The sequence below is a fragment of the Bos taurus genome, chromosome 10 (genome assembly GCF_002263795.3).
Source record: "Bos taurus isolate L1 Dominette 01449 registration number 42190680 breed Hereford chromosome 10, ARS-UCD2.0, whole genome shotgun sequence".
Lineage (NCBI taxonomy): Eukaryota > Metazoa > Chordata > Mammalia > Artiodactyla > Bovidae > Bos > Bos taurus.
The window spans coordinates 82,133,754-82,161,641 of NC_037337.1; the positions used below are offsets into that span (position 1 = coordinate 82,133,754).

Sequence of the window (27,888 nt, forward strand, 5' to 3'; positions counted from 1 at the left end):
TGAAAGTGAAGTCGCTCAGTCGTGTCCGACTCTCAGCGACTCTTAGCGACCCCGTAGACTGTAGCCCACCAGGCTCCTCCATCCATGGGATTTTCCAGGCAAGAGTACTGGAGTGGGGTGCCATTGCCTTCTCTGTCACCAAGAACTGTTGACTGCTAAAATCACTTAAATTGGATATGTCAGTGGATTTTACCAATAAAGTAATTCCTACAGTTACAGAATATTAAAAACATACAAAAGTGCTGTTTTTATACACAGTGTAACTGAAATGTAGTTTAACCAATGGTTTACAACGTAGTCAAATACCACAACAGCAAACCATGGGAGGAGTCATAAATTATGTATTTTCTACACGTCTGAAAAGCTTTCAGCTGGGACCAATCTTGTGTTTTTATCTTTGAAGGATGACTGTTGTAAAATGACAATATTCATTAGCCTGCCCTCTAAAAAGCAATAAGCTTAATTTATAGAATGAACAAAGGAAAAAATTTTCTATTGTTCTAAAGTATAATACGATTCCTTTATTTAAGTGGAGGGTATAGGAAGTGAAAACCCATCGTGTGGATCTACCCCTTACTTCAGGGATGAGGGTACTGAGGCCCAGAGAAGGGCAGTAACTTGGCCAAGGTCAACCCAGCAAGGTCTCTGATTCCCAGTTCAGAGAGACCTGGGGCTTTGGGATGGTCCTTTCCCCCCGAGTTATAACATTGTAACAGACTTGCTCTGGATGAGTATGTAGAAGTTTGGAACTCTTGGATCCTATCTATACCTCAGGTACAGTTTCTCTTCTTTTCCAGGAGATAAGCGTCACTTGTGTTGAATGGCTTCCCAGGGAGTTGATCTCTGTACAGCAACTCTGAGATGCACTCTTTATACCTTCACCAAAAATCTCCCTGCCCTGTTCATCATGGCTATTGTAGCTCTTTTGATAGAAGTAGGCTACCACTATAGGGAATCCCATTCTGCACATGGACATCTTCTGGGCACTGATGAAATCTCCCACTGTACCACTCTGGAAGGTCACATTCATGGATCTGAGGTCTACAGAGCTCCCCTGATGGCATGAACTTGCAGTCTTTGCAACAAAGCCCAAAAGCACAAGCAGCCCCAGGTCTTAGAGTGCAGTTCAACAGACAACAGGGATCTTGTTCACACTGCTTTATAGATCCACAGTCACACTTCTCTTCTTCAATCACACCATTCCCACAGTGCTTCAGCATGAAGACTGTCCCTGGAATTGGAGGATTGTGCAGACATGATCCCTGGTTTAAAGCGGTCTTTGTAAATTCTGCATAGCTACAATTTGTGAATCTCTCTGCTGGCAACCTAATAGCATTCATGATGCAAGCACTTTGTCCACACACACAGAATTCTTTTTCATGCTGCATACCCAGTTCAGTTCAGTTCAGTTCAGTCACTCAGTGGTGTCCGACTCTTTGCAACCCCATGAATCGCAGCACGCCAGGCCTCCCTGTCCATCACCAACTCCTGGAGTTCACTCAGACTCACGTCCATCGAGTCAGTGATGCCATCCAGCCATCTCATCCTCTGTCGTCCCCTTCTCCTCCTTCCCCCAATCCCTCCCAGCATCAGAGTCTTTTCCAATGAGTCAACTCTTCACATGAGGTGGCCAAAGTATTCGAGTTTCAGCTTCAGCATCAGTCCTTCCAAAGAACACCCGGGACCGATCTCCCTTAGAATGGACTGGTTGGATCTCCTTGCAGTCCAAGGGACTCTCAAGACTCTTCTCCAATACCACAGTTCAAAAGCATCAATTCTTCGGCGCTCAGCTTTCTTCACAGTTCAACTCTCACATCCATACATGACCACAGGAAAAACCATAGCCTAACTCATGAGCTACAGTGAGAGCAAAAACACACCAGGGGTCTCCTTTGAAATTATTAACTCTACAGTTGAGAAAATGACAACATATTCCTGCCATATATGCTATAGCAAGGACACTTAGAAGTGAACCTTTAACAAAAATATGTACAGCATCATACTGTAGCTGGGAAAGACTGCTTTGTTTTCTCTGTCTTTATTAGTAATTTGTGTCATCTTTCTCCATTTTTAGTGTGGAAAGTTTATAAGTTTTACTGATATTTTCAAAGGACCAGATTTGGTTTCATTGATTTTTCTCTATTAATTTTCAGTTTCATTATTTTCTGCTTTATTTAATTTCTTCTCTTCTGCTCACTTTGGGTTAAATTAGGTACCAGCTTAGTACAGACCTTCTTTCTAATATATGCAATCAGTTTTATAAATTTTAATAAATACTAAATACTGCTTTCACAGCACCCCATTAATTTTGAAAAGCTGTGGGATTTCCATCTTTGGAATTTGTTATGTTTCAGAATGTGTTCTACTTGGTATGTGTTACATATGGGTTTCGGAAGAATGTGTTCTGCTGTTGTTGAATGAAATATTTTATAAATGTCAATTATATCCAGTTGACTGATGGAGTTGAGTTCATCTATATCCTTCCTTACTAATTCTCTACTTGCTGGGTCTGTTGTTGTTTTTCACTTGCCCAGTCCTGTCTGACTCTTTGTGACCCCATGGACTGCAGCACGCCAGGCCTCCCTGTCCCTCACCATCTCCCAAAGTTTGACCAAGTTCGTGTTCATTGCATTGGTGATACTATCCAGCCATCTCATCCTCTGACGCCTCAGTCTTTCCTAGCATCAGGGACTTTTTCAATGAATCATCTGTTCACGTCAGATGACCAAAATACTGGAGCTTCAGCTTCAGCATCAGTCCTTCCTGGTTTGATTTCTTTGCTGTCCAAGGGACTTTCAGGAGTCTTCTCCAGCATCACAGTTCGAAGGTATCAGTTCTTTGATGTTCTGCCTTCCTTATGGTCCAGCTCTCACAACCATACGTGGCCACTGGAAAGTCCAGAGCCTCGACTATACGGACCTTTGTCGGAAGACTGATGTCTCTGCTTTTCAACACACTGTCTAGGTTTGTCATCGCTTTCTGTCAAGAAGCAATTGTCTTCTGATTTCACAGATGCAGTCACTGTCTGCAGTGATTTTGGAGCCCAAGAAGAGGAAATCTGTCACTACTTCTACCTTTTCCCCTTTAATCTGCCATGCAGTAATGGGGACAGATGCCATGATCTTAATTTTTTTTAATATTTAATCTTAAGCCAGCTCTTTCATTCTGCTTCACCCTCATCAAGAGGATCTTTTGCTGGGTTTACCAATCATTAATAGAGAGTTGTTGACATCTCCAAACATAATAATGCATTTGTCAGTTTCTTCTTGCAGGTTTCTCATTTTTTTTAATCTAAGTATTTTGCTGCCCTGTTATTAGGGATATACACATTAAGGATTGTCATGCCTTTTGGAGAACTGACCACTTTATCATTATTTAGTGCTCCTTTGTATATCTTATCATTTTCCCTGCTCTGAATTCTGCTCTGTTTGAAATTAGTATAGCTATTCCAGCATAGTTTTGATTAGTGTTAGCATAGTATCATTCTTCATCCTTTTACTCTTTATCAATGTCTTAAAATATGTTTCTTGTAGACAACATATAGCTGGGTCTTATATTTTATTTACTCTGATAGCTTCATTCTTTTAAAATGTATATTCACATTTAAAGTGATTATGGATATATTTGGTTAATATCTACCATATTTATGTTTTCTGTTTATTGCTCTTGTTCTGTTTTTTGTCTTCTATTCTTTCTCTTTTTTTGCCTTTTGTGGTTTTAATTCTGAAAAATTTTCTCATTCAAATGAAACCTACAAAACTTAGTTCCCTTGAGCCATTTTCCATCCCCTTTACAGTATAATTGTGTTAAATATTTCTTCTCTGTATATTGAGAACTACATTAGACAATATTATATTTGCCTTAGCTACTAAATATAATTTATAAAATTCAAGAGGAAAAAGAAAGTCCATTGTATTTACCCATATTTTAACTCTTCCATCACCCTTCTTCCTTCTTGATATTAAAAGATTCCTTGTTTTATAATTTCCTTTCTATTTCAAAAATTTTCTTTAGCTATTTTTTCAAGCAGGTCTGCTAGTGACAAATTCTCTTAGTTTTCCTTCATCTGAGTATGTCTTGGTTTCCTCAGCATACCTGATGAGTATTTTCAGTGGATATAAAATTCTGTATTGATATTTTAATTCTTGTGAAATATTTTGCTATTTCCTTCTGGCCTATGTGGTTTCTAACAAGAAATCTGCTATTTTTCAAATTGTCTCCCCCCTTAGAAGTAAGATTAGGCAATATAAAGTTTCTCTCAAAGTACTTTCAAGATTTTTTCTTTGTCTTTTAGTTTTCACAATATGATTATGACGTGTCCCAGCATGTTCCTTGGGTATATCCTGTTTGTGATTCTGAGCTTCTTAAATCCTTAGGCTATGACTTTTGCCAACTTTTAGAAATCTTCAGTCATTATTTGAGTACTTGGAATCCCTGCCTATTCTTCTCTCCTTCTGTAACTGGGATAACATGAGTCTTATATCTTTTGTTATAGTCCTAGAGGTTACACATTTTTTTCCACTTTATTTTTTCCTCTCTGCTTTTCAGATTTAGTAGTAATTCTTTCTCTGTGTTCAGTTTCACTACTTATTTCCTCTGTTAACTCTATTTTATTTTCCAGCCCATCCATTGACTTTCTGCCTTCAGATTTTGTATTTTTCAGTTATAAATTTCCATTATTTTCTTTTAAAAAATATCTTACACTTCTTTGGTAGGACTTTATTTTCCTGAAATTTTCTACTTTTCCCAATTGTTTTGATCATCCTTGCCATTGTTCATTGGAACATTTTTATGTTGGCTATTTTAAAATTCTTACCAGATAATACCAACATCTGCATCATCTCAGAGTTGGCATCTGTTGATCGTCTTTTCTCCTTCAAGTTGCAACTTCTATACTTCTTTATATGACAGGCGAATTTTCATTGTATTCTGAACATTTTGGCTGTTATATTTTGAGGCTTTAGATCTTATATAAATACCAGGACCCCTCTGACAGTGTACTAGCAGAGGAAGAGAAGTATTTCATTGTCACTGCTATGATGGTACATGCTTAGGTCTCCACTCTGTTTCTGTTGATGTGCTGAGGAGAAGGGGAACCTCATATTGTTAAAGTATGGAGCACATTAATTTCCTCTCTTGGTCTCTGCTGACAGCACCCTGACTAGGAAATTTAAGAATTCCACTGCCCAAGTGGCCTCCAAAAGCACTGTAATACGAGAGCCTCATTACTACATGGTGAGAATGAAAGTCCCAGAAGTCTATTTGACCTTCCCTGACACCACCCCAATGAAGGGGTGGCTAAGGCACGTCATGAGCTGGGTGAGATTGGATATCTAATCTCCTCACCTGGCCTTTGCCTATGAGGATTCATGTGGGACAACAACTTTTCCCATGACATTTGGCTGGAGTAGGATGGTTATTTTCTATTAATGAAAGGTTTCTGTCTTTCCAGGCTGCTCATTTCTTGTTTCTTTGGCTAGAGAGAACAAACTTGCTTGGGCCTTTTGTTTGTTTGTATCTATTGCATTTTAGCGTTTAACAGCCTTTTCCATACTACAATGAGGGTAGAAGAAAATAGAAAGAAATCATCACCATGCTGTTCTTAGGTTCCAGTGTCACTAACTGGTCTATAATTTTTGCTCCACCTTTCTGAACCTTCTTATGTTTGTTTTATATGTAAAGTACAGTACTTTAACCAGTACTGAGCATAAGCAATATGGAGACAAGTGTTTATTCTACCTTTTCTGGAACCAGAAGTCCTTAATGCTATTTTTAAAAAGCATTGCTCCCTGTTAAAGCAAGCAAGACCAAGTCAAAACTACTTTGGGAGATTTGAATTCTTTCTCACCTCTCAATCTCCTGGGATATTCTCTATTTGAAGCAGGTGCTCTAGTCTTCTTTCCTGAGTTGAATTTCCTTGCTCTGCTTACAGGTCCTACTTGTTTGTTACTAAAACTTTTCCATGATTGACTGTCTATAGTTTCCTACTTTATCTCTTGGTTATATTTTCTTCATTGTTAATTACCTCATGCATAAGAGCAGACTTAAACCACTGAGTTTAGCTGTAGACAAACTCTTTTTTTAAATCTTCCCTTCCTAAGAAAGGGATATCTCCAGTTCTGTGTGGTTGAATGAAACAGTTTATGAAAAGAAAAATCTCAAACAGATTTCTGAGGAAATCAGCATGGCTAGAAAGAACTTTTCCTGAGAGTAAACAGAAGGGGACTGTCACTAAAAATGCTTCTAATTGATAATTATTTCATAGAGCTCTGAATCCAGTTAAATTAGGTGACAAGACTCATTTAGCCAATAATCCTTTTAAAATAGGATCTACCCAGATTTAGTATTTTATTGACTCAGGTTTTTTCTATGCAATATTTATAGAGTTGAAATCATTTTAGAGATGATCTATTTTGTCAAATATTATACTCTAAATTATCTACCAAATCATTTTGAGCATGTTTTTTGTCAAAATATTACAGTTTAATAGGAGATGCAACTTTTAAAACTTGTATACAAAACAAAATAGCAAAGTTATAAATTATATAATACAAAAATGTGTTGAATATGGCAATTGTAAGGAGAATTATAGAATATCAGTGTTGTCTATATTATTTAGAAAATATGTAATATCTTGACCTACAATGTTAATATAATTAAACCCAACAGTGAAAAGTGATCAGACAATCTGGCCAATACAACAGCACGGGTAAGATGATGAAGCAGAAATGAAGCTACACAAATTGGAGGTGAAGAGGCTAATTTCAATTATAGTGAAGTCAGACGTAAATCTGTATAGAAATGGTGGAGCCAGAGCAAGACATTCTTGAGAGCCAGTTGTTTCTGGAGAAGTGAAAAATCCTTGTTGCTAAGCAGCTAAATCTAGAACTTTTGTCACCTGAGAGACAAGAGCGGCAACGCTTAAGTTTCCCTTTGTTATGTGAGGCCTCAGCTACCTATCTTGGTTCACTGATAAGTGTGGTACAAATTATCTCGAAGGAAAAAGCGTGGAAGCTACTGTTACTTCTGTTGGTAAGTCAGTTATCAAGTTTGCCTCTATGTGTGATTTGGTGATCAGAATAATATGTCGAATAAGGGAAAGATTCTTAACTTTGGTTGTTTTTCCTTTTAAAAGATGCGAGAGACTTTAGCATAAGAAGGTGGAGCTATGTTGCAGCTAGGGTTTGCCTAAAACTGAGGGGGTTGCTGTGATGTGGGACTTTCAGTTTATAAACAAGATAGTACTGGGCAAAGCAAGATAAGTTGATTACCCAAACTGCTAGTAAAGAACAGGAAAATAGGAAAAAGTAAAGTTGAGAGTAGGAAAAATTTATAGACTCGGTGCTTTAGTAGATAGGAGATATGATCTGGAATAGAAGATAAGGGCTAATACCTGAATCTCAGGAAGGATCACTCTTCCATTATGACTGGAATATGGTGTAGGGTAGAGAAGTAAAAGAAATGGGCACGCATTCATATAGGTTTGTAACAGTGAAAATCCTAAAAACCATTTGGTCTTTGAATTTGGCATCAGTATGAATATTTTTTTTCACTCTGTTCTGGATTAAAAATTCATTTCGTATTATGACCCAGTGGCCACACATACACAAATACCCACAAAATTTGTGCATCATTCACGTATGAGTTGCTAAGGAACTTCTAGGGATGTCCTCTGATACTTTAATTCAATTTTCTAAAAGATAAAAACTGCATGTCTGCTGGGGTCCAGCCCCGGTGGATCCAGGGAAACTTGAAGGAGAGACGGTGTCGGCTTTGATCAGGAAACAACTGCTAGATTAAATATTAACTAGAGGGTTATAGAGTGGTTAAGTGAAGATAGCTCAGCAGGGAAATTCAGTGGAGAAAAGAGGCTGAATAACTTGGTTTACGCGGAAAACCAATAAAACTTCAAGACAAGAAGTTTGCACCACCCATGTAGGCCACAGGCGTCTTCCCATTCTCCCGAGGGAGAGGAGACACTAAGGCCTCCCCGGTCAGATCTTAGAAGCCCAGGCAAAATTAGTAGGCTTGGTGGGCCTCCGCACTCCAGATGGGAATTCAGCCAGAAGGTGAAAGAAAGAATGACATGAGGATACCAGTCTTTCGAGGAACTGATCCCATTCTTTATTTTCCAGGGTCAACTTTTATATACTGAGTGTTAAACAAAAGTCACGCAGGATCAGCAGCCCTGACTTTTATTAAAGTCAGGTGCTTCATACAAATGTATACAAAGGTCTTAGGGGTGTTACATCATCTTCTGGCCAGGGGGCCTGCTAACAATTTATGACCCTCTCCTTGTGACAGCAGTCAGTCAACCAGAACACTTATTTCTCCAGGGGTAATTATTCTTAAAACAGACACCACCTTCCGAAGGTACCAGATAAAGTTACATTCCTATAGGGTGAGGATGTAGTGGGTTTTAATTAAGCAAAGAATTTGCTTAGCCTAAGGTCTAATGTGATTAATATCAAAGGTTAATACTTTTTTCTTCTACATATTCATCAATGTGTATAAGGGCAGGGGATGTGGAGACTTAGCAGCAAACATTGGCTCAACAAATGAAAAAACCCTTCACCAGTACAATTTCTAATCAGCCCACTGTACTACACTAATAATTTCCTAACTTCTCAAAAGAATCTGTTTTTAGAAGGTTTAAAGCATCTCGTGCCTCTCATGGTTGGGAGGCTGTGAACAATCACATGTGGCCAGACAAGCCTGTCAGGCAGGCTAGAGAACCTTCAGAGGAGTTTGTAGGTTGAAACACTCCTGTCACGCCCAGGAATTATTATTAACTGGAGCTCTAAGTTAACTCTTTTTCAGAGAGAGGTGGTGGAGGACAGCCCCCATAAAGTCAGAGGTGTAGGTGAGAGCACAAAGCAGTAAAGTAGGCAGACTCCGGTTTTGGGGGTAGATGCTCAAGAATTTCCAGGGGGACTCCTGAGGCTCGATCCCGCCTTTGCGTATGTCGAGGCTCCTTTCTCATGACCTTTGCCATGGGCGGAGTTCCTCACGCTGGCTCCCAGCACATGTCAAGAACCATTTAATTGACTTCATGACTCTAATGAATCAGTGACAGACTGTATTCAAGCATAACAGAGTAAGAGAAGTGATGGGTAGGTAAAGGTTTTCAGAAATTTGGAATAGCTGTGGGGAAAAATTAAAAGTTGATAAAAATATATGGAGGAGGGCTATTGTCTACTCCAAGTTTCCAATAATTATAGAGAATATGGATTTTTAATGGCACCACTTCACAGTATTAAACATTTAGAATGATGTTCTTTTAGGAGTTTGGCTCTCTGGGGTCCTAGAAATAATGAGGACAAGGATTATGACAAAGATACTTTGAAGCGTTTTCCTATTCCCTGCTCTCAAGATGAGCAGAATATGACATAGGTTGTTTGTTTGGCCTCAGGGCAGCTCAATATAAAAAAAAAATTATAATAAAAAATGAGTGGAAGATCTAAACAGATACTTCTCTAAAGAAGACATACAAATGGCCAAAAAGTATATGAAAAGATGGTAAAAGTGAAAGTCACTCAGTCATGTCTGACTCTTTGTGACCCCATGTAGGGAATTCTCCAGGCCAGAATACTGGAGTGGGTGGCCTTTCCCTTCTCTGGCAAATCTTCCCAACCCACGGATCGAACCCGGTCTGATCATGCACATGCACTTCAATGTTCACTGCAGCACTATTTACAATAGCCAAGACATGGAAGTAGCCTAAATGTTCATCAAGAGAGAAGTGGCTGGATCATACCGTAGCTCTATTTTTAGGTTTTTAATGAACTTTTGTACTGTTCTCCATAGTGTCTGTACCAATTTACATTTCTACCAACAGTGTAGGAGGATTCCCTTTTCTCTGTCTCACTGTTTCCAGCATTTACGGTTTGTAGAGAGGGAGGCGGGGGATGATTTGGGAGAATGGCATTGAAACATGTATAATATCATATAAGAAATGAATCGCCAGTGTAGGTTTGATGCAGGATACAGGAACCTTGGGGCTGGTACACTGGGATGACCCAGAGGGATGGTATGGGGAGGGAGGTGGGAGGGGGGTTCAGGATGGGGAATATGTGTACACCTGTGGTGGATGCATGTTGATGTATGGCAAAACCAATACAATATTGTAAAGTAAAAAAAATAATAATTAAAAAAATTTTAAAAAGAAGATGTAGTGTATACACACACACACACACACACACACACACACAATGGGCTATTACTTGGCCATAAAAAAGAATGAAACAATGCCATTTGCAGCAACAAAGATGGACCTAGAGATCATCATACTAAGTGAAGTAAGTCAGATAGAGAAAGACAAAAATCACATAATATCACTTATATGTGGAATCTAAAAAGTGGTTAAAATGAACTTATTTACAAAACAGAAATAGACTCATAGATTTTGAAAACAAACTTATAGTTATCAAAGAGAAAACATGGCATGGCTGTAAATTAGGAGTTTGGGATTAATATATATACACTATTATATATAAGGGCTTCCCTCATAGCTCAGTTGGTAAAGAATCCGTCTGCAATGAAGGAGACCCCAATTTGATTCCTGGGTCAGGAAGATCCACTGGAGATTTCTTGTGGATTCTTGGGCTTCCCTTGTGGCTCAGCTGGTAAAGAATCCACCTGCAATGTGGGAGACCTGGGTTTAATCCCTGGGTTGGGAAGATCCCCTGGAAAAGAGAAAGGATACCCACTCCAGTATTCTGGCCTGGGAGAATTCGTCCCAAAGAGTCAGACACAACTGAGTAACCTTCACTTTCACATACTTTATATAAAATAGACAACTAAAAGGACCTATTGTATAGTATAGGAAACTGTACTCAATCTTCTGTAATAACCTATATGGGAAAAGAATCTGAAAAAGAATGGATACATGTGTGTGTGTATGTGTATGTATATATATATATATATATATATGTATATAAATGAATCACTTTGCTGTACATCTGTAACTAACACAGCCTTGTATATCAACTATACTCTATTATACAATTAAAATTAAATTAAGCAAAACCAAAAAGACAACCTACTGAATAGGTGACAATATTTGCAAATTATATGACCAATAAGGGATTAATACCCAAAGTATATAAACAACTCATACAACTCAACATCAAAGAAATAAACAACTTTATTTAAAAATGGGCAGAGAACTAAACAGACGTATTTCCAAAGAGGAAAGGCAGATGGCCACAGGCACATGAAAAGATGCTCAACATTGCTAATGATTAAGAAATGAAAATCAAAACCACAGTGACATCACACTAGTTTGACCAGCTATCATCAACAAAAGACAAATAACTAATGTTGGTGAGCATGTGGATAAAAGGGAATCCTCATACACTGTTTGTAGGAATGTAAATTGGTGCAACTATTATGAAAACAGTATGAAGGTTTCTCAAAAACTAAAAAATAGAACTTTCATATGACCCAGGAATGTACTCCTGGGTGTATACCTTAAAAAACCACAACCATTAATTGGAAAAGATACATGCACTCTATTGTTAATAGCAGCACATGGAAACAACAGAAGTGTCCACTGACGGATGAATGGATAAAGAAGATGTGCTATATACATATAATGTAATATCACTCAAGTATAACAAAGAATGAAATTTTGCCATTTGCAGCAACATGCATAGACTTTGAGTGCTTTATGCTATGTGAAGTCAATCAGAAAGAGAAAGATATATACTGCATGATATCACTTGTAAGTGGAATCTAAGAAAACACCAAACTAGTTACTATAAAACAAACAGACTCACAGATATCGAGAACAAATGGGTGGTTATGAGTGTTGGATGGAAAGGATGGATTTATAGGAACAAGGATGTGTGAAGTACCAACTATTCAGTGTAAGACAGGTTCAAAGATGCTTTGTACAACCCGGGGAATATAGCCAATATTTTGCAATAACGTTAAATGAAAAGTAACCTTTTAAAATTATATAAAAATAAAAAATATTAATCCAATAACCCTTGATTCAAACTGATATTTGCTCAAACTCTTAAAATTTAACAAAACAGATAATTCAATGTCTAAAATAAATAAATAGCAGATTAAGTGATAAAAAAGAACACACAAGTGATCTGGAAGGTAGAATAATGGCAATCACCCAATCAGAACAGCAGACAGAAAGAAAACAAAACAAAAGCAATCTATGACATCGTTGTCTGAAGCATCACTACCAACAAAGCTAGTGGAAATGATGGAATTCCAGCTGATTTATTTCAAATCCTGAAAGATGATGCTGTGAAAGTGCTGCACTCAATATGCCAGCAAATTTGGAAAACTCAGCAGTGGCCACAGGACTGGAAAAGTCAGTTTTCATTCCAATCCCAAAGAAGGGCAATGCCAAAGAATGCTCAAAGTACCGCACAATTGCACTCATCCCACACGCTAGTAAAGTAATGCTCAAAATTCTCCAAGCCAGGCTTCAGTAATATGTGAACCGTGAACTTCCTGATGTTCAAGCTGGATTTAGAAAAGGCAGAGGAACCAGAGATCAAATTGCCAACATCCACTGGATCATCGAAAAAGCAAGAGAATTCCAGAAAAACATCTATTTCTGGTACACTGACTATGCTAAAGCCTTTGACTGTGTGGATCACAATAAACTGTGGAAAATTTTTAAAGAGATGGGAATACCAGACCACCTGACCTTCCTCCTGAAAAACCTGTATGCAGGTCAAGAAGCAACAGTTAGAACTGCACATGGAGCAACAGACTTGTTCCAAACTGGGAAAAGAATATGTCAAAGCTGTATATTTCCACCTTGCTTATTTTACTTACATGCAGAGTACATCATGCAAAATGCCGGGCTGGATGAAGCACAAGCTGGAATCAAGATTGCTGGGAGAAATATCAATAACCTCAGATATGCAGATGACACCACCCTTAGAACTTAAAGAGCCTCTTGATGCAAGTGAAAGAGAAGAGTGAAAAAGCTGGCTTCAAACTCAACATTCAAAAAACTAAGATCATGGCATCTGGTCTCATCACTTGATGGTAAACAGATGGGAAACAATGGAAACAGTGACAGACTTTATTTTGAGGGGCTCCAAGATCAGTGGGGATGGTGACTACAGTCATGAAATTAAAAGACGCTTGCTCCTTGGAAGAAAAGCTAAGACCAACCTAATCAGCTCGGCTCAGTCACTCAGTCATGTCCAACTCTTTGAGACCCCATGGACTGCAGCATGCCAGGTCTCCCTGTCCATTAGCAACTCTCAGAGTTTACTCAAACTCATGTCCATTGAGTCGGTGATGCCATCCAACCATCTCATCCTCTGTCATCCCCTTCTCTTCCCACCATCAATCTTTCCCAGCATCAGGGTCTTCTCCAGTGAGTCAGTTTTTCACATCAGGTGGCCAAAGTATTGGAGTTTCAGCTTCATCATCAGTCCTTCCAATGAATATTCAGGACTGATTTCTTTTAGGATGGACTGGTTGGATCTTGTAGTCTAAGGGACTCTGAAGAGTCTCCTCCAACACCACAGTTCAAAAGCAGCAATTCTTCAGCGCTCAGTTTTCTTTATAGTCCAACTCTCACATCCGTACATGACCACTGGAAAAACCATAGCTTTGACTAGATGGACCTCATCATCAGGTTCTTTAGTTCCTCTTTGCTTTCTGCCATTAGAGTGGTATCATCTGCATATCTGAGGTTGTTGATATTTCTCCTGGCAATGTTGATTCCAGCTTGTGATTTATCCAGCCTGGCATTTTGCATGATGTACTCTGCATCTAAGTTAAATAAGCAGTGTGACAATATACAGCCTTGCAAAGTATAGAGAAATACAAATGAAAACCACAATAAAGTATCACTTCACACCAGTCAGAATGGTTATTATCAAAAAGTCTACAGATAAAAAAATTCTGGAGAGGCTGTGAAGAAAAGGGAACACTCCTATACTGTTGATGGGAATGTAAAGTGGTTCAGCCACTATGGAAAACAGTATGGCGTTTCTTAAAAAACTAAAAATAGAACTACCATGTTATCCTGCAATCCCACTCCTAAGTATATATCCTGAAACACCAATTCAAAAAGATACATGCACCCCAATGTTCATAGCAGCAGTATTTACCATAGATAAGACATGGAAACAACCTGAGGACCCATCAACAGATGGCTGGCTTAAGAGGGTGTGTTTATATATATATATATATATATATATATATATATATATATGCGTGCTTGTGTGTGTGCATGTACACCCACACACAATGGAACACCACTCCAGCATAAAAAGAATGAAATATTGCCATTTGTAGCAACACGGATAAACCTAGAGAATATTTAGTGAAGTAAAGCAGACAGACAAATACTGTATATTACTTGTAAGTGGAATCTAAAAAACAGTATAAACGAATCTATGTACAAAATGGAAACAGACTCACAGAAATGGTAAACAAACTTATGGTTACCAAAGGGGAATGAAAGTGGAGAAGGATAAATCAGGAATGTGGGATTAATAGATACAAACTACTATACATAAAATAGATAAGCAACAATGATCTAGTGTATAGTACAGGGAACAATATTCAATATCCACTAGTAAACTACAATGGAAAATAAGAAAATAATCTTAAATATCTATCTATCTAAATCACTTTGCTGTACACCCGAAACTAACACAATGTTGTAAATCAACTCTACTTCAATTTGAAAAGCTTGACTTAAATAACAAATACAAAAACAAAAAACCACATTGAAAAACCCTCCTGGTTTTCAGATGGGTTGTCTATATGCTTGCTAGCGTTAGTTATGATGAAGGTAGGGTTTTTGATGGAGAATAATTCTATCAGTCAGGTGTCAAAAGTCTTTGGAGTTTGTGCAAGAATGATAGGGACTGGTTGATGGAAGAGTGAGAAAGAAAGGTTTAAACTTACTGTAGTCGGAGGCAGTTGGATAAATGGTTTGGATTTGACTTGGTGAGCTGTGGGCAACAGGAACTCAGCCTATGGAGCATAAAGACATATGACTTCTATGATACGGGTTTCTCTAGAGTGAGTTTTAGGGCAAGCAGTAAACTGTGAGGAAGCTTAAGTTTAAGCAGGTAAGTGTATGTAAGGAGCTTTGTGAAGAGGTGAGGGTTGATTTGGGTTGTCTCTCTCTGTCTGTCTGCCTGCCTGTCTCTTTCAACAAATGAAAACTCAGAAGTAATAGGGGAAGTTGTATGTAGGGATGATATAGAGGAATTTGAATTAAAGTAAAAGAAGTATTGACTAGGAATGGATTTAGAATCCAGGAGATGATTGGTACTGGGTCAGGCATCTTCATTTTCATACCAGCTATGAAAGACTTCTTGGAATATGGAATGAAGCAGGGCAAAGACTAATAGAGTTTTGCCAAGAAAATGCACTGGTCATAACAAACACCCTCTTCCAACAACACAAGAGAAGACTCTATACATGGACATCACCAGATAGTCAACACCAAAATCAGATTGATTATATTCTTTGCTGCCAAAGATGGAGAAGCTCTATACAGTCAGCAAAAACAAGACCAGAAGCTGACTGTGGCTCAGACCATGAACTCCTTATTGCCAAATTCAGACTGAAATTGAAGAAAGTAGTGAAAACCACTAGACCATTCAGGTATGACCTAAATCAAATCCCTTATGATTATACAGTGGAAGTGAGAAATAGATTTAAGGGCCTAGATCTGATAGAGTGCCTGATGAACTATGGAATGAGATTCGTGACATTGTACAGGAGACAGGGATCAGGACCATCCGCATGGCAAAGAAATGCAAAAAAGCAAAACGGCTGTCTGGGGAGGCCTTACAAATAGCTGTGAAAAGAAGAGAAGCGAAAAGCAAAGGAGAAAAGGAAAGATATAAACATCTGAATGCAGAGTTCCAAAGAATAGCAAGAAGAGATAAGAAAGCCTTCTTCAGCGATCAATGCAAAGAAATAGAGGAAAACAACAGAAAGGGAAAGACTAGGGATCTCTTCAAGAAAATCAGAGATACCAAAGGAACATTTCATGCAAAGATGAGCTCGATAAAGGACAGAAATGGTATGGACCTAACAGAAGCAGAAGATATTAAGAAGAGATGGCAAGAATACACAGAAGAACTGTACAAAAAAGATCTTCATGACCCAGATAATCATGATGGTGTGATCACTGACCTAGAGCCAGACAGACATCCTGGAATGTGAAGTCAAGTGGGCCTTAGAAAGCATCACTACAAACAAAGGCAGTGGAGGTGATGGAATTCCAGTGGAGCTATTCCAAATCCTGAAAGATGATGCTGTGAAAGTGCTGCACTCAATATGCCAGCAAATTTGGAAAACTCAGCAGTGGCCACAGGACTGGAAAAGGTCAGTTTTCATTCCAATCCCAAAGAAAGGCAATGCCAAAGAATGCTCAAACTACCGCACAACTGCACTCATCTCACACGCTAGTAAAGTAATGCTCAAAATTCTCCAAGCCAGGCTTCAGTAATATGTGAACTGTGAACTTCCAGATGTTCAAGCTGGTTTTAGAAAAGGCAGAGAAACCAGAGATCAAATTGCCAACATCCGCTGGATCATCGAAAAAGCAAGAGAGTTCCAGGAAAACATCTATTTCTGCTTTATTGACTATGCCAAAGCCTTTGACTGTGTGGATCACAATAAACTGTGGAAAATTCTGAAAGAGATGGGAATACCAGACCACCTGATCTGCCTCTTGAGAAATCTGTATGCAGGTCAGGAAGCAACAGTTAGAACTGGACACGGAACAACAGATTGGTTCCAAATAGGAAAAGGAGTTCGTCAAGGTTGTATATTGTCACCCTGTTTATTTAACTTATATGCAGAGTACATCATGAGAAACGCGGGACTGGAAGAAACACAAACTGGAATCAAGATTGCCGGGAGAAATATCAATAACCTCAGATATGCAGATGACACCACCCTTATGGCAGAAAGTGAAGAGGAACTCAAAAGCCTGTTGATGAAAGTGAAAGTGGAGAGTAAAAAAGTTGGCTTAAAGCTCAACATTCAGAAAACGAAGATCATGGCATCCGGTCCCACCACTTCATGGGAAATAGATGGGGAAACAGTGGAAACAGTGTCAGACTTTATTTTTCTGGGCTCCAAAATCACTGCAGATGGTGACTGCAGCCATGAAATTAAAAGATGCTTACTCCTTGGAAGGAAAGTTATGAGCAACCTAGATAGCATATTCAAAAACAGAGACATTACTTTGCAAACAAAGGTTCGTCTAGTCAAGGCTATGGTTTTTCCTGTGGTCATGTATGGATGTGAGAGTTGGACTGTGAAGAAGGCTGAGCGCCAAAGAATGGATGCTTTTGAACTGTGGTGTTGGAGAAGACTCTGGAGAGTCCCTTGGACTGCAAGGAGATCCAACCAGTCCATTCTGAAGGAGATCAGCCCTAGGATTTCTTTGGAAGGAATGATGCTGAAGCTGAAACTCCAGTACTTTGGGCACCTCATGTGAAGAGTGGACTCATTGGAAAAGACTCTGATGCTGGGAGGGATTGGGGGCAGGAGGAGAAGGGGACGACAGAGGATGAGATGGCTGGATGGCATCACTGACTTGATGGCCGTGAGTTTGAGTGAATTCCGGGAGTTGGTGATGGACAGGGAGGCCTGGCGTGCTGCAATTCATGGGGTTGCAAAGAGTCGGACACGACTGAGCGACTGATCTGATCTGATCTGATGAAAGACTTCTTAGATTAGCTTGGCTTAGTTGCTCTTCATAAGAAATTGAACTTACCTTGGCAGTACATTTATCACAGTCATGGATGAAATCAGATTTTTGAGCCTGAAGCATCTACAAGAGGAGAGGCCACTTTAAGAAAAAGAATAGAAAATTACAATAAGGATAAAAATGAACATTTATTTAGCATCGGAAGAAATCACAACAAACAATAACTTTCAAAAGTTTGAAAATACCATAAACATCACAAAAAATTTCAAAAACCCAATACTTGCATTAACTTCCTAACACACTTCTATGTTTCCCTACAGTTTTATAATCACTTCCTCTTGAGCTGCCTCCCTCATGAGAATTATTTTGTTATATTTTCTCTGGAGAGGACAGAAAGTAATTGCCTGTCCCTAGTGTATTCAACCAAAATTTATTTTTTATTATTGATATTTAGAAAATTCAGCTTTACAACTTGTTACTGGTAAAACAATAAAAATTACCTAAGTTATTAAATTTCAGGAAACATTTATCAAGTCTTTAATATATGAACCATTTTATTTCAGGGCACTTCAAATTTTCTTGTATAGTAACTAATTTTGAACACTTACGACTCTCATAAACTGCATTACTAAGCACCTCCTAGGGGTTTATGGAGGTCTATACAATGAGGGTCCCTGAATTATTAACTTTATTACTCAGATTAATGTGATGCAGATCCTATTATAATAATTTGATTATTTGTCTTTTTTCCACAGGCTCAGTGCTTCTTAGCCTCTTTTTTGTCACTTAACTGAGACTATGATGATGTCTATGGACACTCTCCTCAGCCATAGAAAAGGGCACATAATATATAAAATATTGAATACAGTGTTATAGAGCCTTCTAAAGTTATTCTTGCTCCTGTCACATGTTTCTGCACTAAATTGATAATCTGCTTAGTGCACTGTATTTTAATTTTATTTCCCTAGTATCTAGCACAAGGTCCTACACATTTTGTATGCTCCAGACATAAATTAAAGAAATTAATGAGTGTTGCCAGGCAGATTGTATGCCAGGTAATACAGAAATTCTTCACTTTCAAAAACTGTTGGTAAATACATTTTAGCAGACATTGGGAATTTTCCCCTGCAGTCCTAAAATACCAGGCACTCTGATGCCTTTGCCCCTAGAAGAGAGAATTCCTTTTCTCAGACTTTTAAATTTCATGAATTCTTATTATCCCTTCTGAAGTTATTTCCTTTCGTATTTCATATTCTCCTACAGGTAACCAGGGAGAACGACCTTGTTTTCCTCATTCCTTTAGAAGATGTCAGTATTTATAATTTTTTTCTCTTATAAAAATTATATTCAAATATGAATACATTTTAAGTGGCATTCACCTATAACCCAAGTACTTCACCACCCCTCCCCATCACCACCCACTGTTTACATTTTTCACTGTATGGAGGACTATACTAGGTATTATAGACCTTATAATATAGGGGATATTAAAATGAGTTAAAATCATAAACCTTGCACTAAATGACTCAATGAGTGAAGGAAAATATCACAAGGAGACAAGCAAATAACTTGAGATAAATAGTCTAAAGTAAATCATAAGACTGATGCAAATTGACATAAGGATTGTGATGGTCTCTGACCTCTCCAGTTTTGATAGGAGAAAGTAATAAGAGTTATTCAAGGGCAACAGGCACAAACCAACAGTTTTGGACAAATTGAGATACAGTGTCACTGTACTCTGAAGTTTCTTTAGTTCTGCTTTAACATTATATTGAGGAGATTTTTATACCACCTATAGGTATTTGAGATAATTGTCTAATGAAAACCCAAGTGCGTAGCATCCAGTTCCCACAACTATCCACTGTCGATAGGGCCAATATTGTTTTATCTTTGTCCCCTCTAACTTTACATCCCCAGTTACTGAAAGCAAATCCAAAGCTTTTTGCTGCATTAATCACTCTTGACACATTCAAATTCTTTCTCCTATTTTCCTTACCCAATCCCACCACCATCCCCCACCCTTCTTTTTATTTTCACTTTGCAGCACTGCCCGCTCTGATGGTCCCACTCTGACAGGACACAGATCCTTAAAGTTCAGCTCAGAGGGAGGAGCCAGGTCAGCAGTGCCTGATAAGTTCTTCTCTGGACAGATGGCTCCATAGTGGCTGCTCCATCATGGTGACTGGTGAGGCGAGAGTGTCCATGCAGGTTGTTGGACTGCTCTGGCTTGAGGTGTCTCTGTTCTCTTCTGGCCTGTCCCAGGAAAGGCGCTCTCAAAGCCTCAACTCCCCAGATGTGGTGATCCCCTTGAAGGTTACCAACGGGAGCAGAGGTCCAAATGCTCCAGGCTGGCTCTCCTACAGCCTGCAGTTTGGGGGTCAGAGACGTGTTGTCTACATAAGACCTAAGAAGATCTTGGTTTCCAAAGCCCTCCCAGTGTTCACCTACACGGACCAGCACGCCCTTCAGCAGGATCAGCCTTTTGTCCCTAATGACTGCTATTATCACGGTTATGTGGAGGGGGTCCCCGAGTCCCTTGTTGCCCTCAGTACTTGTGCTGGGGGCTTTCAAGGAATGCTGCGGATAAATGACTTCACCTATGAAATCAAGCCCATCAGGCACTCTACTACATTTGAACACCTGGTATCTAAGATAAACACTAAAGAGACACAGTTCTCACCAATGAGATGTGGCTTAACAAATAAAGCAGCACACCAGCAGCTGGAATTCAAAGAGGCTGAGAAATTAACTCTGAAACAAAATTCTGCTTATAACCGGTGGGCCCATTTGTGGTTTCTGGAGCTGGTTGTGGTGGTAGATCACAATTTCTTCATTTATTCTCAAAGTAATTTCTCGAAGGTGCAGGAGAATGTATTTGTTGTTGTCAACATAGTGGATTCCATTTATCAGCAGTTGGGTACCTATGTGATTTTGATGGGGATTGAGATTTGGAATTATGGAAATGTTTTTCCACTGATAAGCATAGAACAGGTTCTGGAGGACTTCTCTCAGTGGAAACAAATCAGTCTTTCCCAGCTACAGTATGATGCTGCCCATATTTTCATTGAAAATTCACTTATAAGTGTCCTTGGTATAGCCTATGTGGCAGGAATATGTCACCCTCCTCTCGACTGTGGAGTTAATAATTTCAAAGGAGACCCCTGGTCTGTTTTTGCTCTCACTGTAGCTCATGAGTTAGGTCATACTCTGGGTATGAAGCATGATGAAGAATTCTGTGTGTGTGGACAAAGTGCTTGCATCATGAATGCTATCAGGTTGCCAGCAGAGAGATTCACGAATTGTAGCTATGCAGAATTTACAAAGACCACTTTAAACCAGGGATCATGTCTGCACAATCTGCCAATTCCAGAGGCAGTCTTCATGCTGAATCACTGTGGAAATGGTGTGATTGAAGGAGAAGAGAAATGTGACTGTGGATCTATAAAGCAGTGTGAACAAGATCCCTGTTGTCTGTTGAACTGCACTCTAAGACCTGGGGCTGCTTGTGCTTTCGGGCTTTGTTGCAAAGACTGCAAGTTCATGCCATCAGGGGAGCTCTGTAGACCTCAGATCAATGAATGTGACCTTCCAGAGTGGTGCAATGGGACATCTCATCAGTGCCCAGAAGATGTCCATGTGCAGGACGGGATTCCCTGTAGTGACAGTGCCTTTTGCTATCAAAAGAGCTGCAATAGCCATGATGAACAGTGCAGGGAGATTTTTGGTGAAGGTGCAAAGAGTGCATCTCAGAGATGCTATAAAGAAATCAACTCCCAGGGAAGCCGTTTTGGCCACTGTGGTGTAAATGGCACAACATACCTAAAATGCCCTATTTCAGATAGCTTTTGTGGGAGAGTTCATTGTGAGAATGTGGGGAACATCCCCCACCTGAGAGATCACTCAAATTTGCAATACACTCACATCAATGGTGTCACCTGCTGGAGTACAGACTATCACTTAGAGATGAGTATACCTGATATACCTGACGTTGGTGAAGTGAAAGATGGCACCATGTGTGGTCCAGGAAAGATCTGCATACACAAGAAGTGTGTCAGCCTATCTCTTCTGTCACGGGCCTGCTTGCCTGAGACCTGTAACATGAAGGGGATATGCAATAACAAACATCACTGCCACTGCGGCTACGGGTGGTCCCCGCCCTACTGCCTACACAGAGGCACTGGGGGTAGTGTTGACAGCGGCCCAGCATCTGCCAGAAGAGCTTTCTTGCCAACAGTTGTGCCTCTTGGTTTGTTTGTTTTGCTTTTACCTTTAATTGCTGTGTTTATGTATCTTCAAAAACGTTTTAGACCCAAGAAGACTAAGACTCACTCTCCCAATTAAGAATATGACTGTAACCTAATAGCCTATACATTAAGTTTTAGTCTAGGGCAGTAGAAATATTCCAACATGCCTGTTCAGGAACACATTTCTGACAGTTTGCAGAAAAATGCAGACACCTTGCCTTCTGTCAGTATTAAAGATATTGCCATCAAGCAAAGGTAATTCCTAACGTTTTCCTGTCTACTGTTCATGGTTGTAAAAGGCAAATAAAATTCATTTCCCTGCAAGTGAGTCCTCTTTGTGTTTTTTTGAGCACAGATATGACTCAGGAAAGGCAGGAGATATACATCTGGGGACCCAGGGATGAGTCTCGCCTCTTCATTTCTTCCCAAAGTAACTTCTCAAAGTTACACAGGATGTATTTGCTGTTGTCAGCCTAGTGGATTCCATTTATCAACAGTTGGGTACTGATGTGATTTTGATTGGGACTGAGATTTAGAATCATGGAAATGTTTTCCCATTGAAATGCACAGAACAAGCAAAGACTGCAACGCAATTCATGCCATCAGTGGGACTTTGTAGGTATAAGGTCAATAAGAGTGATCTTCCAGAGTGCTGCAATGGGACATCTCATCAGTGCCAGAAGATGTACATGTGCAGGACAGGTTTTCCCTGTAGTGACAGTGCCTGCTGTTACCAAAAGTGAAATAATAAAGTTGAAAAATTACTTAATTTTCTAACACTGTGATCCAAAATCTGAAAAGAAGGATAACAATAATGCTTTCCCATCCAACCTCTAGGGGTTATTAGGTAAACAAAAGAGAGAAAGGAATGGTTTCTTATTAAAGTATAAACAAATTGTTTTTAACAAAAATTCCTGACACTGTTCCTTCTGCTTCCTAGCCAAGCTTATCTGCTCTAACACTTTGTCTTAATTTGGCAGTTTGCATATCCTCTTTGAGGATTTCCTTTGAATACCAGAATATAATATTCATGAGGGCAGAGTTATTTTAACTGTTTTCTGCTCACTGTTGTGTCCCAGTACCTAGAACAGTGCCAGATACACAACAAATATTTAAATGGACTATTAATTGCATAAAATTAATTAGGAAATAAAAAAATACTTTGGTCCTCTTTTAAAAACTACTATAGCTCTTCTTCAAAATTGAACTTTGAATATTTAAAATGTGTATTTATAATGCTCTTTTTGTACTTGTCCTTCACTATCTTTTAGTCCCCAGGTTATGATCTCCTCAGTCTATTCTCAGTATAGCTGGAAGTCTTGTCTCTTGAAAACACATTTCTATATCAGATACCCTCTGTATATGGTCCAGACAACTTGTAAATGCCTCTCTTTGTCAACTGAATTAAACTTTTTGATACCATTTTCCACTATCCTTTGCACATTTTGCATCCTCCAGCTATTTCCTGTTTTAAATATACTTAGCTGTGTCAGACCTCTGCACATCTGTACATCAATTCCCGTTCCCCAAATTCTGTTTACCACCCTCTCCAACCCCCTTGCCTTGGAAAACTCCCATTTTCCTCTCAACAGAGGTTATACAAAACATCTTTGGAAAAGCATTTCCTTGTGAAATGCTTGTTCTACTTGAGTGCTTGTCGCTTTGTGCTCATCGCTTGGAGGCATTCTAGGAACAGATGAGGAACAGATGGTAACAATGGATCACCCAGAAACAGAAAGAAGAAACGGATGTTTAGTGGAGTCACAGAAACAGGGAAGCAAGAACCAAGGAGACAAGCTGATTAAATTTCGTTTTAGAACATAAATCAGAGATTTACCCACACGTTTTCAGTATACACAATCATATGGAGACAAAAGGCAGCTGCTCCAATTTATTGTTTCTCTTTTGAAATTATTTTGTGTATGGTGTCATTGTTCAGTTGCTAGGTCATATCCAACTCTTGCAACCCCAAGGAGCCCATTAGGCTCCTCTGTCCATGGGATTCTCCAGGCAAAAATACTGGAGTGGGTTGCCATTTCCTTCTCCAGGGGATCTTCCCAACCAGTGATGGAACATACGTCTCCTACATTGGCAAGTGGATTCTTTACCACTGAACCACAAGGTAAGCTCCTGTTTTTGTATAAAAATATTAAATTTGGTTACAGTCAAATTTATCAATCTAATATTATTTTACATTCACTGGGTTTTACATTTTTCACTTGTGGTAACTTTGAGATAATCCTTTTTATTTTCTGGGATTATGCTGACTTTGGTTTTCATGCTCAAATTTGGACTTTATTTTGCTATAAGAAATGAAATCTTCAATTATTTACTAAGAAAAAAACCCCTCAAATTGTCAGAGAGCAAAGAGAATCATCAAGAAGTAAAATTCCTTAAATATATTAAAAAATTGAACACATATCCATTGTAGCAGTGGACATGCAAAATATAATTTGCATAATTGAGAGTTTCTTTCTGAGATCGGAACTGAAAAGTAGAAACAATGAGAAAAAATAGAGTGCTCAATTATTTCTCCTTTAAACTCCTTTATGACTTAGCATGGCTGGATTAGGGAATTAGAAAACAAAACATAACCTCACCTAGGAGTGCTGCCAGGGTTAGCAGAATCACAGTGTGTCTCATTCCTTTTCTTTTATGGAAATACAGGAGAATGCAGAAAACTAATATTTCTAAAACCTAACAGGGGAAAAGATAGAAAGAGTAAAGTGTAAATTATTCTACACAAAGTCTTCAGAAGGCCACACTTCTCTTTTTTGATTTTGCAGCGATTATCATATGAGGGTTGAGGGTGACTAGAGTTCCCAAGAACAATTCTAAATATATGAGAACAACATAAGGAGCCTCAGCCATCCAGACTCAGAGTTCTAACGTCACCTGCAGGGTAGTGACACCTAGCTCTAGATCTCCAGTTCTCCCTGCAACTCCACTCTCATTTAACCAGTTGTCTACCAGACATTCCCACATGCATGTTCAAAAACCATATCATATGAATACGGGCAACACTTAACTCTTTTTGAGGGGGAGGGGCTGTACCATGCGGCATGTGGGATCTCGGTTCCCTGACCAGGGATGGAACCTGTGTACCCTTCTCTTGAAGTGTGGAGTCTTAACCACTGGACTACCAGAGAAGTCCCCACACTTAACTCCTTCTCCCCCCTCTCCATCAGCAAGGGTTAATTGTTATGGCTCCTTCCAGTGATAAAAAGAATCAACGGTACAACAACAATGACCAAAAAAGAAATGAAATAGAAACCCAACCACATGTGTTTTTTTCAAATGGCTATCCAGTTGTTCCAAGTTTTACCAACAAATTAAGATTCTGTATTATATTTTAATTTGTTAGAGTCATATTATCTTCCTTGCAAAGTTTTTTCAAGAAGTTGTAATGTTTACAATATTTCTAATTTTAGGAAAAGCTGCATTGTTATTTTATGTTGGCTGAGTTAATTAGGCTGAATCTGTCAATTATATCAAGATTAGTGGTTAAAATTAACCTCCTCATAATGAACATAGAGTCATAATTGGAGTTCCGTAAAAAGTATGCACTGAGATCAGGGTTTAGGTGGAGTTAATTTACATGGGAGGCACAAAACTGAGTATATTATGAGCAAATTTCCACTGTGGGCTACTGGAGCCATTCCCTGTAAACTCTCTAAGTCATGTGAAACACACCTTAGAATATCCCTCCATGTCGTAGGAGAAAGCTGTCAGAAAAAGAAGTGAGATACAGCATTTGAAGTAGGAAGCTGCCACAGGATGGAAATTGTCACAGCAGGAAACTGCCTCCTGCACAGTGAACTTAAGTGGATCAGGGAGGCGCAGGGTGGGCCACCAGCTACTGCACCCAGGTTCCCTAGAAAATAGATGCTGAGCCAAGGATTACATGCATTTGACCTTTTGTAGTATGATGACAATTCCTATACAGACTAGTGGCTTCTGACTTTACAGCAGTGTATTTGGCCCATCCACAGAGCAGGCTAGAAGCAAAAAGGAGTTAATACATCTGGAAGCAACTCTTAATCAATGAGAAAGATTTTACGAATAAATCTCACAGTTCCCCGAGTCCTCATGGAACAATTCTGAGGTGTCTGACAGTGTCTCTCAGAGAATCCACAGGAGAACTGTGTCCTAGTTGCTCACGTGGTCACTCACTAATGTATGCTTGATTTACTTTTATCCCTTCCCTGTCTTAGTTGTAAAGTTGGGCATGGTATTAAAGTCCCAAGACCTCTAAATGTTCACAGAGAATCAGCCTACAGACTGTGCTGAAAATAATACCCAAGATTTGTCACACATCTGCAAAATTATAAAGATTTAGGTCTCTGGTATGTTTCCTACATAAAAATTAAAGGTCCTCTTAGAAAGTGTTCTAGTTTCATTCTTTTACAAGTGGTTGACGAGATTTCCCAGCACCACTTGTTAAAGAGATTGTCTTTAATCCATTGTATATTCTTGCCTCCTTTGTCAAAGATAAGGTGTCCATATGTGCATGGATTTATCTCTGGGCTTTCTATTTTGTTCCATTGATCTATATTTCTGTCTTTGTGCCAGTACCATACTGTCTTGATAACTGTGGCTTTGTAGTAGAGCCTGAAGTCAGGTAGGTTGATTCCTCCAGTTCCATTCTTCTTTCTCAAGATCGCTTTGGCTATTCGAGGTTTTTTGTATCCAGCAATCCCACTGCTGGGCATACACACTGAGGAAACCAGAAGGGAAAGAGACACGTGTACCCCAATGTTCATCGCAGCACTGGTTATAATAGCCAGGACATGGAAGCAACCTAGATGTCCATCAGCAGATGAATGGATAAGAAAGCTGTGGTACATATACACAATGGAGTATTACTCAGCCATTAAAAAGAATACATTTGAATCAATTCTAATGAGGTGGATGAAACTGGAGCCTATTATACAGAGTGAAGTAAGCCAGAAGGAAAAACACCAATATAGTATACTAACGCATATATATGGAACTTAGAAAGATGGTAACAATAACCCTGTGTACGAGACAGCAAAAGAGACACTGATGTATAGAATAGTCTTATGGACTCTATGGGAGAGGGAGAGGGTGGGAAGATTTGGGAGAATGGCATGGAAACATGTAAAATATCATGTATGAAATGAGATGCCAGTCCAGGTTCGATGCACGATACTGGATGCTTGGGGCTGGTGCACTGGGACGACCCAGAGGGATGGTATGGGGAGGGAGGAGAGAGGAGGGTTCAGGATGGGGAACACATGTATACCTGTGGCGGATTCATTTCGATATTTGGCAAAACTAATACAATTATGTAAAGTTTAAAAATAAAATAAAATTTAAAAAAAAAGGTCCTCTTAGGAGAGAAGTGTTACCTTAAGACTTGGGATGAGAACGTTTGAGGGGATACATTTGAAAACTTGAATCGGGAGATTTTCTTGAACACTCTGGGCCAGCATAACTCATTCCTTAACGCTTGCTATAAGAGAGCAGCCTCTCATTACCTGGAGACCAGGCTTCACCAAAGATTATGCTTACACTCCTGAAGATCTGTCCTTAATTTTCCCTCATAGCATCTAGACCAATAACTAGCGTCAGTCCTCAAAATGGTCCAAGTGGGGCTGTACAGTTCTTTGTATAAGATGAATTGGATCATTGCTCCAAAGAACTATGCGAAGTGGCTAATATATGACCTTAGGAGTCAGGTAGAGTGCCTGAAGAACTATGGATGGAGGTTCGTAACATTGTACAAGAGGAATTGATCAAAACTATTCCCAAGAAAAAGAAATGCAAAAGGGCAAAATGGTTATCTAAGAAAGCTTTGATGGAGCAAGGTGGCGCTCCATCAAATCGATGGAGCAAGATGGCAGAGTAGAAGGACATGTGCTCATCTTCTCCTGCAAGAACTTCAAAATTGCAACTTGCTGATGAACCACCATTGACAGGAGAATGTTGGATCCCACCAAA

The 27,888-nt window shown here is 39.2% G+C and overlaps 1 protein-coding gene and 1 long non-coding RNA gene across 2 annotated transcripts; one reads left to right on the forward strand and one right to left on the reverse strand.

The window, feature by feature from the left end:
* Positions 1-6,696: 6,696 nt before the first annotated feature.
* On the forward strand, positions 6,697-22,239 carry ADAM21 (ADAM metallopeptidase domain 21). Its single transcript, XM_015473273.3, has 2 exons — positions 6,697-7,032; positions 19,725-22,239. The coding sequence occupies exon 2, from the start codon at positions 19,856-19,858 to the stop codon at positions 22,019-22,021; it is 2,166 nt and encodes a 721-aa protein (XP_015328759.1). The 5' UTR covers positions 6,697-7,032; positions 19,725-19,855; the 3' UTR covers positions 22,022-22,239.
* Positions 8,102-21,742, reverse strand: LOC112448520 (uncharacterized). Its single transcript, XR_009496240.1, has 4 exons — positions 21,654-21,742; positions 17,747-17,821; positions 14,908-14,976; positions 8,102-13,761 (listed from the first exon to the last, which is right to left on the reverse strand). It is a non-coding gene; the product is annotated as an uncharacterized lncRNA (long non-coding RNA).
* Positions 22,240-27,888: the final 5,649 nt, after the last annotated feature.

Coding starts and splice junctions, on each gene's coding strand:
- ADAM21 (XM_015473273.3), top strand. CDS start 19,856: ATGGTGACTGGTGAGGCGAGAGTGTCCATGCAGGTTGTTGGACTGCTC.